This window comes from Eurypyga helias, unplaced genomic scaffold (genome assembly GCF_000690775.1).
Source record: "Eurypyga helias isolate BGI_N326 unplaced genomic scaffold, ASM69077v1 scaffold4535, whole genome shotgun sequence".
In the NCBI taxonomy this organism is placed as follows: domain Eukaryota; kingdom Metazoa; phylum Chordata; class Aves; order Eurypygiformes; family Eurypygidae; genus Eurypyga; species Eurypyga helias.
This window is the reverse complement of record NW_010253227.1, coordinates 1-13862: the sequence shown is the minus strand read 5'-3', so window position 1 is coordinate 13862 and position 13862 is coordinate 1. Positions and strand designations below refer to the sequence as shown.

General features: G+C 51.7%; 1 protein-coding gene across 1 annotated transcript; it reads left to right on the top strand.

The window, feature by feature from the left end:
* Positions 1-7828: 7828 nt before the first annotated feature.
* Positions 7829-12505, top strand: LOC104504974 (perilipin-3-like; the record flags this gene model as incomplete). Its single annotated transcript, XM_010152583.1, has 10 exons — positions 7829-7905; positions 8393-8588; positions 9363-9445; positions 9768-9833; positions 10218-10352; positions 10602-10698; positions 11132-11331; positions 11520-11648; positions 11741-12229; positions 12365-12505. Coding segments are annotated over 10 exons (1613 nt in total), but the record flags the coding sequence as incomplete, so codon positions are not given.
* Positions 12506-13862: the final 1357 nt, after the last annotated feature.

The window sequence follows — 13862 nt, the reverse complement described above, 5'->3', positions numbered from 1 at the left end:
ACTTACATGACAGGCCAGGCGTTGTTCCCGCATCAAGGAAAGGCATGTACTGAAGGGGCTTTCAGGGGGGGGATGCAGTTACAGCTGGCATGCAAGGAATCCACTCCATGGGGGTTCCCTGAACAGTATTGCCTGCGCAGCAGCACGGAGCGCGGAGCACTGTCCGTGTGTGGAATAACTACCGGGGTGACTTAAACTAAACTTACATGACAGGCCAGGCGTTGTTCCCGCATCAAGGAAAGGCATGTACTGAAGGGGCTTTCAGGGGGGGGATGCAGTTACAGCTGGCATGCAAGGAATCCACTCCATGGGGGTTCCCTGAACAGTATTGCCTGCGCAGCAGCACGGAGCGTGGAGCGGAGTGAAGACACCGCGGCCAGGCTCTGTGAATCCCTGCAGAGAGGGGAACTTAGTGGTACATCAAATCGATAAGCTGCATATTTGTCACCCTGGGCCAACAGTCTGTCAGTTTTTGACAAAATGCTGTCCTTTGTGTGAACTTTGCTCATTATAATGTTATTTTAATACCAAAACACACCTCCATCCCAAACGCTACCCGCCTCCGAGGTGCGACCACCCTGCACTCAGCATGCACTCTGAGTTTTCTTCATCTACACCTTTAGAAGGGAAGCGAGAGGATTTTACACCAACCAAAGGTAAAGGTATGCATGACTGGAGTTACTCGAGCTCCACCTCGAAGACAGAAAATAATACAAAAATGGCTCAAGAAAAGGGGGATGTGAGGGAAGACACCATCGTGAAGAGGCCAGGGGAGATCCCATCGCAGATTGCCTCTGACTCCTGGGGTCAGTCAACGTGCTGAGCCTCTCTTTCCCCCAGTAGGGACACCTTGGGTGAGATTGAAACTCTTAAGCATTTTCCTAGGAAAACATAGAGTTATTTTATGCTGCTGTATCACTCGAGTAGTTTTATGTTACTAGATCCTGCGCGCTGTATCATTCATAGTCTCAGTATTTCCGCGTGCTTTTGCAGACAGTGCACTATCACCAGCACACAGACAGAACTTTCCCAGGTGACACTGGAATGTGAAGCTTCTTCCCAGGTAACACTGGAATATGAAGCTTACAGCGCACAGACAAATGTAGAAAAAGCATTCTCAGCAGTGCACGGGGTGAAACAAGAGGGAAAAGGCACAGTTTGTTGCTGGGGAAGTTCAGAGTGGACATTAGGAACTGCTTCTTCATTAGGAGCACAACTGGATCCAACACCCAGAGATCTGTGTGTTGAGCTGTGCGAGATCTCCATCCCTGGGAGTTTCCAAGGCTCAGACAAACCCCACGTCTGACCTGACCTGGCGTTGCTAATAACCCTGTTTGCAGCAGCAGGTTGGACTACTGACCCCCGGAGGTCTTTTCAGCCAAGGGCTCCACGATAAGTCTGACTCAAGTAAGGAGGGACATTCCTTTAACCTCGAAGCTGAGAAGTGATAATTGTCGACATTTTTGTCAGCTTAACAGCACATTTTCAAATACCACTGACAACCTCCTGTTCCCACTGCCTTCACGGCTTACTGTGGGCAATTCCGAAATGAGACCCGAGGTCTCCTGCATCCACTGACCAAAAACACGGTGACTCAATCAGTGTAACAGCTTTAGAAGACTTTGGATAATTCTTACCTGTACCTCAGTTTCCTCTCCCACTGATCTCTTGAAAACAGAAAACAGGAAGCATAATTGATGGTTTCAAACCAGTTCTTGAGATCTGAAGATGAAAAAAACACAGATGTAAAAGCAAAGCATTAACTAAAATTGTCATTATTTGTTATTGTTATTAAAGAGCCCAAACCTCCCCCAGCCAGGCTCAGAGTCCTCCCTTGCCGGGGCCTCTGCAAGTACAAAAATAAAAGGCAGTCCCCATCCTGAAAATCCCAGCAAACTGGCAAAGCAGCACGTTTCACCGTCACGTATTTTGGGTAGCCAGGCAAGGGCTGAGAGCAGGAGAGCATCTCTTACTCCTTGGGTAGTCACAGCACCCATGCTGCAGGGTAGATGAGATTTGCTAAGAAAACATCGCAGCTGGGTTTGTTTTCAGATCACGGCCCCCACGTCCTGCTTCTCTGGGACTTCTTGGCAACATCTGCGATGCCATGCAAGGAGCAGCCCAAGAGCAGGTGTAAACACGCAGAGCCTCACCGCCCACGGGCTTCCCAACCGTGCTACTGGCTACTAACACTGCCGCTCTCTGGAAAAAAGCCAGGCGCAAGCGGCCGGCTGGCACGGGCTGACCCTGCGTGTGCCCCCTGACCTGGGGCACGGGGGCTGAACTCCTGACCTGGCCCCCTCCTCCCAAGCGGCTCCGGTGCTCCGGCCAAGCCCAGGCTGAGGACGCGTTTCACATCCCCACTGTGGATGGGGGGCAAGGCCCACGCCTGGAGCCGCCTCCGTCGTAGCACAGACGGACCTTTGCGAGCAGGGCTGTGCTGCAGGGTTTGCAGAAGAGCTCAGTCTCGGGCCAGGCCCGTCTTGGCTCCAGACGCAAGCGTTTGGGCCAACAGGATCATCCAGCCCAGGTTCAGCGGAATGGGCGTGCGAGGGCACGGGGGAGCAGGAGCAGTGCCTGCAGGCGGATGGGCTGAGCCCGTTTTGCAACACAGGGCAGATCCCCTCAGCCTTCCAGCACCTCTGTCCCTCCCCGCCATGCGGGGGGGCTCACCCCTGCCCACAGCTGCTGTGGGGCAGCCCACCCCACGGCACTGCCCCAAGGCTGAGGCGCTCGGGGATGGACAGCCTCTGTCAGGGTCCCCCGAGATGCCCCCGTAGGTATGTCCCTCTTCTGGGGGGACAAACAGCAGCACCCCCACCCACCCCATGGCCATCAGGTGTGTGGAAGGGCCCCCACACCACTCCCCTCACCTCCCTCCCTCCCACACCTCCCACACCTCCCTCTGCCTTCCACTCCTCATTGGCCAGATCAGCACCTGCAGCACCCCGATTGGCTTCCGTCCCCTCAGATCAGGCCTTGGGGGATTTATGTGGGGCAAGACCCAGCCCTCCCTGTCTTGTCAGTGCTGGGACCAGAGGCAGCAGGTAAGGTGTGGGGGGTGTTTAAGGGGTTTGTGGGTGGGCTGGGGACTCCCTGAGGTTGTCCCTAACCTCAGATGGCTCTTCGCAGCCCTCCTGGGGGTGGAGGGTGGATGCTGGGCATGGAAATGGCCATGGCCCCATGCCTGGAGCTGCTGGCCCTGGGGAGCACTAAGGCTAGACTGTATCTTCTGAGGGGCCGTGTTTCCTGAGCTGTGCCCACGGGGCTTTTCCAGCTCCCTGGGAAAGCACAGAGCTGTGTGCTGTGCCTCTGCTGCTTTTCCCCATCTGTGAGTCGGGGGTGTCTTGGCTTTTTGAGGCTGAAGGTGACCTGTTCTGGTGTCATGCTGCTGTGCCTTGGGGAAGAGATGAAAAGCTTCAAACCCTTCCCTGAAGGCTTTTTCCTAGCCCTGAGATGACTTCTTGGTTACACCATGGGTCTCTGAGCTGCTTTGGGTCTGAAAGCTCTCTGCTTGTTGTCTGGCGAAGACCAAAGCTGTGTGAGGGGTGCCCAGGAGGTGACGCTCCCGCCCAGCCACGCAGGGCCATGCACATGATGTGCACCCTGGGCATCACGGCTGAGCTGTGCTGCTGCTGGGGGAAGCTGTGCGTGCCTCAGGAGGCAGACGGATCAGTTGGGCATTCCCTTCCTGTTGACAGTGCTGCCAGACCTGCCTGTAGCTATTTCACATGATCGTTTGGTGTAGGCATGATAATGGTGTTAACGAAGGGGGTGGCTTGAGTGACAAGGTAACCCCTCCATTGCTCAAGAGCGGTGTGTCTCTACAGAGGGAGGCTGCAGCTCTGCCACCTGGCTGGAGGGATACTTGGCAAACAAGCTTCGTGTTTCTCGGGACTAACAGGGTTCTTAAACGTGGTTGTGACTGCCTGAAACTGTGTATGGCTGCCAAGGATTTCAATTATGAAAGCTGGTTCTGCTGAAACGTCCAGATGAAAATGTGTGCTGCTTGCTCTGCAAGTTACAGCATCCCTCTTTCATGAGGCCAGACCTGTGTGTCAAAACTGGTCAGTGGAAAGTACTAGAAAGCTGAGAGGCTGCTTTAAACTTCCTTCTCTCTTTCCAAAAATAGCTCCAAATTCTAGTAGCTTGGATAGCGTGTACACTCACTGTCCCAAGGAGTTACCGACCTAGTAATGGCCACCGGTATGGCGCTTAGTTTCCATTTCCAGGGAAAAACCCTGCCACCGTCTGCAAAAGTGGCTTTAATCTTTGAGATTCCCTAATGCTGATGGCTTTTCCAGAGGTCAGATGGGCACCTCTGCCAGCAATTCTGAAACTACTGTCCTAAGGTCAAAGCTGAAAATGACCTGCTCCTCCTCCTAAAACCACCTCTGCCTGCAAGGGGTTTGCAAACAGCTCCCTCGGTTGCGGGCAGTGCCGTTCCCCGCTGCGGCAGGCATCCTGTGACCCACTTCTGCCCACTGCGTCTGTGGTAACTGGGGTATCCGTGGCAAATCTGGAAAGCATGCCAGTGATTTAACCACAAATTAATACCTCTGCCTAGATTATCCTTCCCTGCTCATATCTGAAGCACTAAATTTAGATGTCTTTTTCCTAAATGGTCATTAAGGAGTCACTTGTTAGGCCGCTGACCCAGGCATGCTAGCTGTGGCTCAGGCTGTCTCCTCAAGGTAAAACACATTTGGAGGGGAGAAAAGCTTCCTGAACAAGATCCATCCCACCTCTGTCCACAGGACAAGCTGACAGCAGGCTGTCTTCATGGGGCAGAGCTTCTTTCCACGGGAAGAACAAACCTTACACAAGTTAAAGAACTAGCGTTATGTGTGCTGGTCACTGTCAGAGTGGCAGAAATCAAGGAGGTGCCTGCGCCAGGAGGAAAGTATCTGCTCTTTTGCCAGCCCAGCATGTTGTACCAGCTGGGAAAACTGACAGCAGCTTGGCATTTCTGGTGCCACTGCCCTTGCTGTTTCGCTGACCTCAGACTTGGGCCCCGTTGGGCAATGCTCAGAGTTAAGCTATTGTGCCATGCTAAAAATGTGCACTGCAGAGTTCCATCTTTCTGAAACCACCAGTTTCAAGGACTTTCTCCAGCAGTGACCTATCATTCCTGATGTAGCAATAGTATGAAATCATCTGATGGTCATTTTCATACGAAGCAAACTGCAACCAAAGCACATGGTGATGCTGTTTCTGCTCTTTTGTCTGGTCCTTCCACTCGTGGGACTCCCTCTTGCAACTACCCTGGCTTGAAGCTGTGCCCTTTTCCAAAGGATTCCAACAGAGCTGACCCAGAGCTGCTAAGCACTGTGCTGTCCTGCAACCTCTGAAGTGAAATAAAGGCTGCTCAGCCCTTTTGCCTGGGAGAGAGTAGAAAGAAAAAAAAAAACACCCCATGCTGTGGGCTCATGAAGACTTGGCCACACTACAAATACTGGTGTTGCAACACACCCCAATTCCTCCTACAGAGAGGAGAGCAAACCATGTCCAAACACGACTGTGCTGCAGGGATTGTGACTGACACAGTTGCATCCATAATTAAGACGGGCCTCTAGTACTTCAGAGGCTGATTCTAACTTTCTACTGTTCTTACATCAACCAAGGAGTTACTCCTGACTTAAGCTAGCAACCAGTCCTCTCCTCTTCTCTGCCACAGCGTCTCTGCGTGCTTACCCTGATGCCAAGGCCAGTAAGATGCTGCAGTTTGAGGTTTTTCCTACCTGTCCAGAAGTAAAATTACAAACAACCCCTTTGCTCAATTACGGTGTTGAAATAGTTGTGCTTAGCCCTGTGACAGGGCTGCAGACTGATTCAGCCCACTTGTCTTCCAAAAAACCCAACAAACTTGCCCTAAAGCGGTGCAAGAGGAATACTGACTAACCCAGCAAACCCCGTGGACTTTGGGACTGTGATTTCATGCTCAAGCCTTGCTTTTTGTTTGCACCAGTTTTCCAGAAGTTCCCCCAGACTGATAAAGTTCAAGCTGTATTTTCGCTGTGCTGTGAAATTAGGCATCCCCCCCCCCGGGCAGGGTGGTTACCAGGAATGTGCCGAAGAGCGCTGGCTCGAGCCCCTTGCTTGGGAGGCTGAAGGTCCCACCTCTCACGACAGCCTTTGCTGCAGACGGGTAGCACTCTGCACCCCGGCCCTGCTCGAGTCTCACCAAAATGCTGACTAACTGCACGGTGAACTTGGCAGCCTGGCAAACATCGCTGCGTTGCCTCCCGAGGCCTGCCCTAGCTCTAGACATAGTCCAGCGCTAGTACTTGTTTCACTACTCCTTCCCCAGCTCTCTGTTCCTGTTTCCGCAGCCAAATGAAAACCTTGCACAAGTCAAGGAACACAAGAAACAAGACAATGGTTTGGGGGTTTTCCATTGGAAAATGCCAAAGCAGTCCTAAGAATAGGAATTAACTGCGAGGGAGGGAAAAGCAGATGCTGCATCCCTGCTGCGCCTGACTAAGGCTGAGAAGTAATCCTGGATGCATCACACGATACTGGGGTGTCCAGATGCCCACCTAGGTCTAGGCCAAGGAAGCCAATACACATTCAAGATACTGTGTAATTTTTATACTTTAACTCCTTTCATCCCATTATGTGGCGAGAATACTCCTGAGCCTTGGTTTCACAGGATGTGTGGAGAGATTTCCTGGCTAGGTGGGCAGTAGGATGGGAATGCAAGTCTCAAGGTAGCCAGCCAGACTGCTGCAGCTGTGAATCCTGGCTCGCGCTCCTAGCAAAACTTTGAAGGATTTTCATATCCTTCCCAAAGCTGTGAGACTGACGGTGTTGCTGGAGTTGGCAGTGGTAGTGCAGAACTTTCATCTTCCCCATGAACAGAGGCACCGTGGGCTGACTCTAAAATAGGCCCCATTTCGGTGCCCTTTGCAAAGGATTCTGGGGAGTGAGCCTTCGGAGGAAAGGGGCTAAGAACCCAGAACTCTTTTAGGAAGGTAAAATATGCCTATTGCTGTTTTAGCATCTCTGGCCCTGGAACCTTTCTGGAGGGAGCTGAAGTCCTGCCAGTCTCTTTCTGAAGTCTCATTTTCCTCCTGAGGAAAATGGACCAACCAGTGCAAACCCCATCTCCACTTCAGACAAAGTGGGGGCAACCTGAGGACTTTTCCCCCTTAAAGGGTATCAAACAACTTCAGACATATTTTTCAAAATAAGAATTTTTGGTTTTAAACTCCATTACTAAACTGACCTTACCACATCTTGAAATTTAAACCAAAAAAATTACTTACCCTACTGTCCTGCAAGCCCTCCTGCAGCTGGATTTCAGCTGGGCATGTCAGGACAGTACTCTCACGACTGAGACAACACAGGGATGCCCACCATTAGCCTCGCTTCTGCAGGACTCATCTTCCCTTCGAGCATCCCAGCCCTTGGCCAGCAAGGAGTGTGAGCAGTGGGAAGCCAAACCAGCAGTACCTCCAGCAGAGCAAACGCGTGACAGATACGGTAGCTCTCACCCACTTCTGACCTGTAACTTCAAAGCCAGTCAAATGTTATCAGCAATAAAATAAGTAGGATGGTTATTTTTTTTTAGTATTTGGTTTTGGGGGGATTGAGGGGGGTGACTGGGTACAGTCCTTGTCCTACATAAATATCTGCACATCATAAATCATGGAATTTCTCAAGTGTCTTCACACCCTGGCCAGAAAGATCAGTGATGCCATACTAATGTTCCTGGGATGTGCTGAATGATGGATCCTGCCTCTGCCCCCTGCTTTTCACCAGCTTTGCTAACACTTGAGGTCACTGGGGGAAATCAAGTTGTACTGACTCCTGTTTTTCCTTTCAGCTGCAGCTGGATTCAGTATGGCATCGGAAAAGAGCACAAAAAATGAGCTGCTGAAGGCTGAGGAACAGCAGCAAGCGGTAGGTGCTGGGGCAGGCAGTGCTCCAACATGCAGCAGTTAAACTACCTGCTGGCAGGTATGCTGATAAACTACCTTCTGTCAGCACCTCGAAACCAGGCTGGGAGTGGCAGATGGATTAACCATCTGAAGCTGTGGCTAAATCTAAGCTCAGTTAATACAGAAACTAACTTTTTTGCTCATGAGTACTTCAGGGCTGGCTCAAGTAATCCAAGTCTGAAACACGAGTCATCATAGGCCCAATTTCCACATCTGGGTTTGGTGCTGAAGCCCTGTATGACTCAGAATTCAGGAGCCCAGAGCTCAAACTCTTAATCCTGGCTTGTCACTGACTTGCTAGCGGTCTTTGGATGAGTCCCTTCAACCTGGAGTTTAAGATGAGGAGACGGACTGGATGTCCCCTTAGGACCTTTCTGGACAGACACAAGGTTTGTCTTCGCTCGCCAGCTTGAGGCTGGGTCTCTAATGTCACTTTTCTTGGGTTTTAGAGCGCTGTCGATCGGGTAACCAGCCTGCCCTTGCTCAACTCTGCATTCAACCTGGTTTCCTCTGCCTACAACTACACCAAGGAGAAGCATCCTTACCTCAGTGGTGTCTGCAATGTGGCTGAGACTGTGGCTGCTGTCGCAGTAGGCAGCGTGGTTGGCGGGGCACAGCCCATCCTGAACCAGCTTGAGCCACAGAGTAAGTGAGGAGGCTAGAGCAACCCTTTCTACATGGGGGGGAATAGGTGGGGAGGGGAGTTTCATGTGCCTCTTGGCTGATATCCATCTCCTGGAGCACCTTTCCTTTCTTCCCAGAGAGGGTGGGGAGGCACTGGGACAGGTTCCCAGAGAAGCTGTGGATGCCCCATCTCTGGCCAGGCTGGATGAGGCTGGGAGCAACCTGGTCTAGTGGAAGGTGTCCCTGCCCATGGCAGGGGGTGGGACTGGGTGGGCTTTAAAGTTCTAGATAGCCACAGCACAGTCTTCCACCCAGCTGCTCAATGAACCCACTGAATTGCAGGGACATGAACCTGTTACTGGCAGACGCAAAGTTTGGCCTCTTGTCTGGGGCTTCTTAAAGTCACTAAGTAAAAACTACCTCCTTTATCATTCCAAGTTATGAGCATCCCAACTGGTAGTAGCAGTGTCCATCTAGGATTCAGCTCAGTCTGCATCATCCCAGCACTTTCCAATCCTTTAAACTGGCCCTACCCACCAAGGGCCAGTATTGCATCCCAGCTGGAGCAATGTGCTGCTGACAGCTAGCAAGCTGGGAAGACAAAAAGGAGACAATCTGAACCTGCTGAATTGCTGGGTTTGTTCACTTTTTAACAAGACGCACCCCCACAATGGCAAATTATTCTTTTTTTTTTTTACTTGCTTGCTTTCATGCCTGTATCATGAATTGGCCACTGTAGCATCAAAAACCCCTCTCCAAACTGAGGAATAAACTGGTACCTGTTGCTTTTTCTAGTTGCCCTCGTAAATGAATATGCCTGCAAGGGGCTGGATCAGCTGGAGGAGAACTTGCCCTTTCTTCAGCAGCCAGCAGATAAGGTAAAGTGAAGGCTTTTCCCAGGAAAGCCACAACTTGATCTCTTGCCTGATGGAACTGTTATGGGTCCAGAAGAATATGAGGAAATAAGCTCCAGCAGCACTGTCTTTGTCAGGTCAGTCTCTGGAATGGGCTAGAGGAGGCACTGTTAGCTGACGAAAGCTGGAGGTATTCCTTCAGCACATGGAAATGTGTGTCCATGTAGGTCCCCAGCTCTCCCACAAGACTGCAAGCCCAATTTAGCCATATGGAAAAGCTACTTCGGGGAAGGAAAAACTTTTCTTTTTCTGAAATAGGATCTTTCTCTGCTTCTCCCTGTTGCAGGTCATCTCCGACACCAAGCAGCTGGTTTCCACCAAAGTGACCTCTGCTATGGGTGCTGCCTGTGAGGCAAAAGAAGCCGTGGCTGATAAAGTGACTGAAGCTGTGGACCTCACTAAGCATGTTGTTGGGGACAGTGTCAAGCTGACCCGGTCAGTGGTCACCTCCACTGTTAACAGCGCTGTGGAGGCTGCTCATGGTGCCAAGGACCTGGTGACTAACAAGGTGACAGAGGCAGTGGGCCTCACTAAACACATGGTGGAGGACAGCATTGGACTGACCAAGTCTGCAGTTGCTTCCACCATTGTCAATGCTGTGGAGGCCGCCCAGGGTGCCAAGGACCTTGTGACTAACAAGGTGACCGAAGCAGTGGACCTCAGCAAACACATGGTGGAGGACAGCGTTGAACTGACCAAGTCTACGGTTGCTTCGACCATTGTCAACGCCGTGGAGGCCGCCCAGGGTGCCAAGGACCTTGTGACTAACAAGGTGACCGAAGCAGTGGACCTCAGCAAACACATGGTGGAGGACAGCGTTGAACTGACCAAGTCAGCGGTTGCTTCTACTATTACTGCTGCTGTAGGGGCTGCCCAGGGTGCAAAGGATCTTGTGACCAACACAGCGGCTGAAGCAATGGACCTAACCAAAGGGGCTGTCCAAGATGGTGTTGAGAAGACCAAATCAGTGGTCACTTCTACAGTCAGTACAGCTCTAGATGCTGCATATGGCACCATTACTAGCAAAATAAATGCAGCCTTGGAGCAGAGCAGAGAGGCTATCCAGGAGGGAGTGGAGAAGACCAATTCAGTGGTGACCAACAGCATAAGCAAAGCCAAGGCAGTGAGCCAAGCAGTGGCGGGTGGTGTAGAATCTGTCCTGGGTATATCAGAAGATCTGGTGGATCACTACCTCCCCATGACGGAGGAGGAACTAGGTGAGAAAATGCTTAGCTGGCGGTTGTAAGTACAAACCCTTTCCTGCCTGACTAGAGAGCACCTGACTCTGCAAGACTCATCTTATGAAGTGGACAAGCAGCTCTGAATCTGCCACCAAGCTGGCTGGCTGTCAACACAGACTCGCCGCATGGTATGGGACAGAGTTCAAGCATTTGCTACCTGGTCCTTGCCCATCAGCCTCAATGCAAATAAACACGTGGGTGTGTGCTTCAACCTGCCAAGTCTGCTTATCTGAAGAGAACGCACTGAGCAGGGACCAGCCTGTCTTTAATACCTGAGCAACTACAAACCGCCACAGTTGACACAGCAAGCTTCAGCCTTCGTGTCTTGCAGCGGGTGATCTTACCTCTTTGCCCTGCTCGCAGCTGGGGGAGTGGAGCACAGCTGCATCTCTCTTCTTGTTTCCTTCAGGTCAACTGGCCACCACTGTCAAGGGGTTTGGTGTGGCTTCTGTGGAGGAGCAGAAACAGCAGCAGAGTTACTTTGTGCGCCTGGGCTCCCTCTCTCACAAAGTCCGCCACCGAGCCTACCAGCAGTCCCTCAGCAAGCTGCAGCGCGTGAAGCAAAGCACCCAGGATACTCTCTCACGATTACAGCTGGCAATAAAACTGGTACAAACATGCTTTTTTCCTTCTTCCTGCTGTCTGTAGTCTTTCTGCCCTGCTACCCAGATGGAAGCTCTTCCCCCATCCTGTACCAGCTGCATATCCTCTTGGATCCCTCCCTGGGAGGGAAGTGCTTGTGCTTCTCTGACTGTGTGTGCTTGCAATACAGCTGTTCCTCTTGCTTTTCTCATCAGATTGAATCTGTGAAACAGGAGGTTGGCCAGAAGCTTCTGGATGGGCAGGAGAAGCTCCATCAGCTGTGGGTGGACTGGAGCCTGACCCAACCCAAAGGAAACCAAGTTAAAACTGCCTCCCAAGCAGAGGTACCCGTAGAAGGACTTATTTAATCAGGCCTCTTCTGGATAGTGTACATCTCCTCTGCTCTAGTAACTGAGCTGTGTCTCTTTCCCAGCAGGTAGAGTCCCGGACTCTAGCTATGCTGCGTATCATCACCCAGCAACTACAACCTGCTTATGAGAATCTGAAAGCCAGCATCCAAGGCCTCCCCAGCAACATCCAAGAAGCTGTGTATCAGGCCACTCGAAACATCCACAAGCTCCACCGTTCTTTTTCCAGTGCTGTGTCTTTCCAGGACCTGTCCAGCACCACCCTGACCCAGAGCCAGGCCCATGTGGCAGAAGCCCGAAGGTCCCTAGATGACCTGTTTGAGTATGTGACTGGGAATACCCCTCTGAACTGGCTCGTGGGTCCCTTCAGGGCGATAGCTAAAGTGTCACTGGACAGCAGAAAGCAGCAGAAGGAAGAGATGGTGACTGATATGAAATCAGCCGTATTGGAAAAGGCTGTCTCATCAGGGGAGGTGGCTAAGACACCCGAAGAACCGAAGGGAGTACACAGGATCCTGGAGGAAGAGAGTGATGTGCTGGAGAAGCTGGAAAAGAAGGCAGAGAAAGACACAGAAGCAGAGCTGGCTGCAAAGGAGGTAAAAATCAGGGTGATAGCTAAAGTGCCCCTGGACAGCAGAAAGCAGCGGAAGGAAGAGATGGTGACTGATACAAAATCACCCGTGTTGGAAAAGGCTGCCTCATCAGAGGAGGTGGCTAAGACACCCGAAGAACCGAAGGGAGTACACAGGATCCTGGAGGAAGAGAGTGATGTGCTGGAGAAGCTGGAAAAGAAGGCAGAGAAAGACACAGAAGCGGAACTGGCTGCAAAGGAGGTAAAAACCAGCGCACCGGAGGAAGATCTCTGAAAAACTCCAGCTCTTCTGGCCAAGGCTCCCTGGCTAGAACAGCACTTCCTTTTCACGGTGTCCAGCCACCGGTTGTGCCAAGACTGCCTCCTGCTCTCTCGCTGTCCCAGGCTGAGTTTACAGTAAGATGTAGCTTGCAAGCAGAGCTGATAAGCAAGGTGGGGCAACTCCTTATCTTGATTTTTATTACTTCTTAAATCATGCTGCTGCTCTGAAAAGGAAGATTCAGGCTCTGAAGTCAGCCCGGCTGTATGTGTGAATGACTCTTGCTGAGACAAGCTGTGGCAGAGAAGTGCTCTCAGCTTAGTTTTAATGTTGGGTTTGGTTTTAATTCACAGGAGCTGCAGACAGCTTGAGAGGATGATGCGCTTGACCTCTGATACTGTTTCCCTCCTTCCACAAGTTTAAAAATACACATTACAGACACAACTTCCTTGTGCCTGCTGTGCTTCCGGCGAGGCCCAGCCCTGCAGTAGGCTGGGAGCGGTGTGGGGGCAAGAGGCTGCTTCTCAAAAGATTTTTCCCTGTGGATCAGCCAAGTGCTTTTTCTTTCACAGAGAAACCCTTAGCAAGGTGGGGTTTTCTTTTAAGCGTGGGATTTGCAGATTCTCTTTCCTAGTGGGATATATGACCTTGGGAATCCTCTGGTTTTAAGTCCATTGGGAAGCTGGCACATGAGGCAGCTGCTGCTGCGAGTTGCTCTGCCATGGTAGCAGGATATCCTGTTACTGAAACAGGGGAGATGGGTGCTGGTGGGTTTCCCAGCAAATAATACTTTGTAATCCTTCCTAATGTAACTTATTTTGGTACCTTACGCCCTGGCAGGGTCCCTGTGCTAGGCTGGAATGGTGGCAAGCAGACTTGAGAATAAAGCATGACCTGCATTCAAAGAAACGTTTCTTGTGTGTATCTAAAGCTGCAGCAGCATCTTCTCCCCTTTGCCTGGGAGGGTATGAAGTTGGGATTTAACAAGTCACTGGGCAACTTGCAAGGAGAAAAATAAATGCTTTTAGCACGTCCCGTGGTCTGCTCGGTCTTAAGCAGAAAAGTACATTCGCTGTTTTGTGCCTCAGACCTCTGTCTGTATTCCCGAGGTCCGGCCGCCTGGGTACCATTCTGCACCCTCACCTTTCCAGCATCGCTCCTACCACCCACCGACACTTTCCCGAGGTCACGCCAACAGCCTCACCAGAGGGAAAAGCCGGCTCCCGGACCGCGTCCCTAATGCCCTCGGGTGCTGCTGCCAGCAGCGGTTCCCGGGAGCGGCCGGGAGGGTCCAAGGGGGCAGCTTCCCCGGACCGAGCCCTCGCTCCGCCCCGGCCGG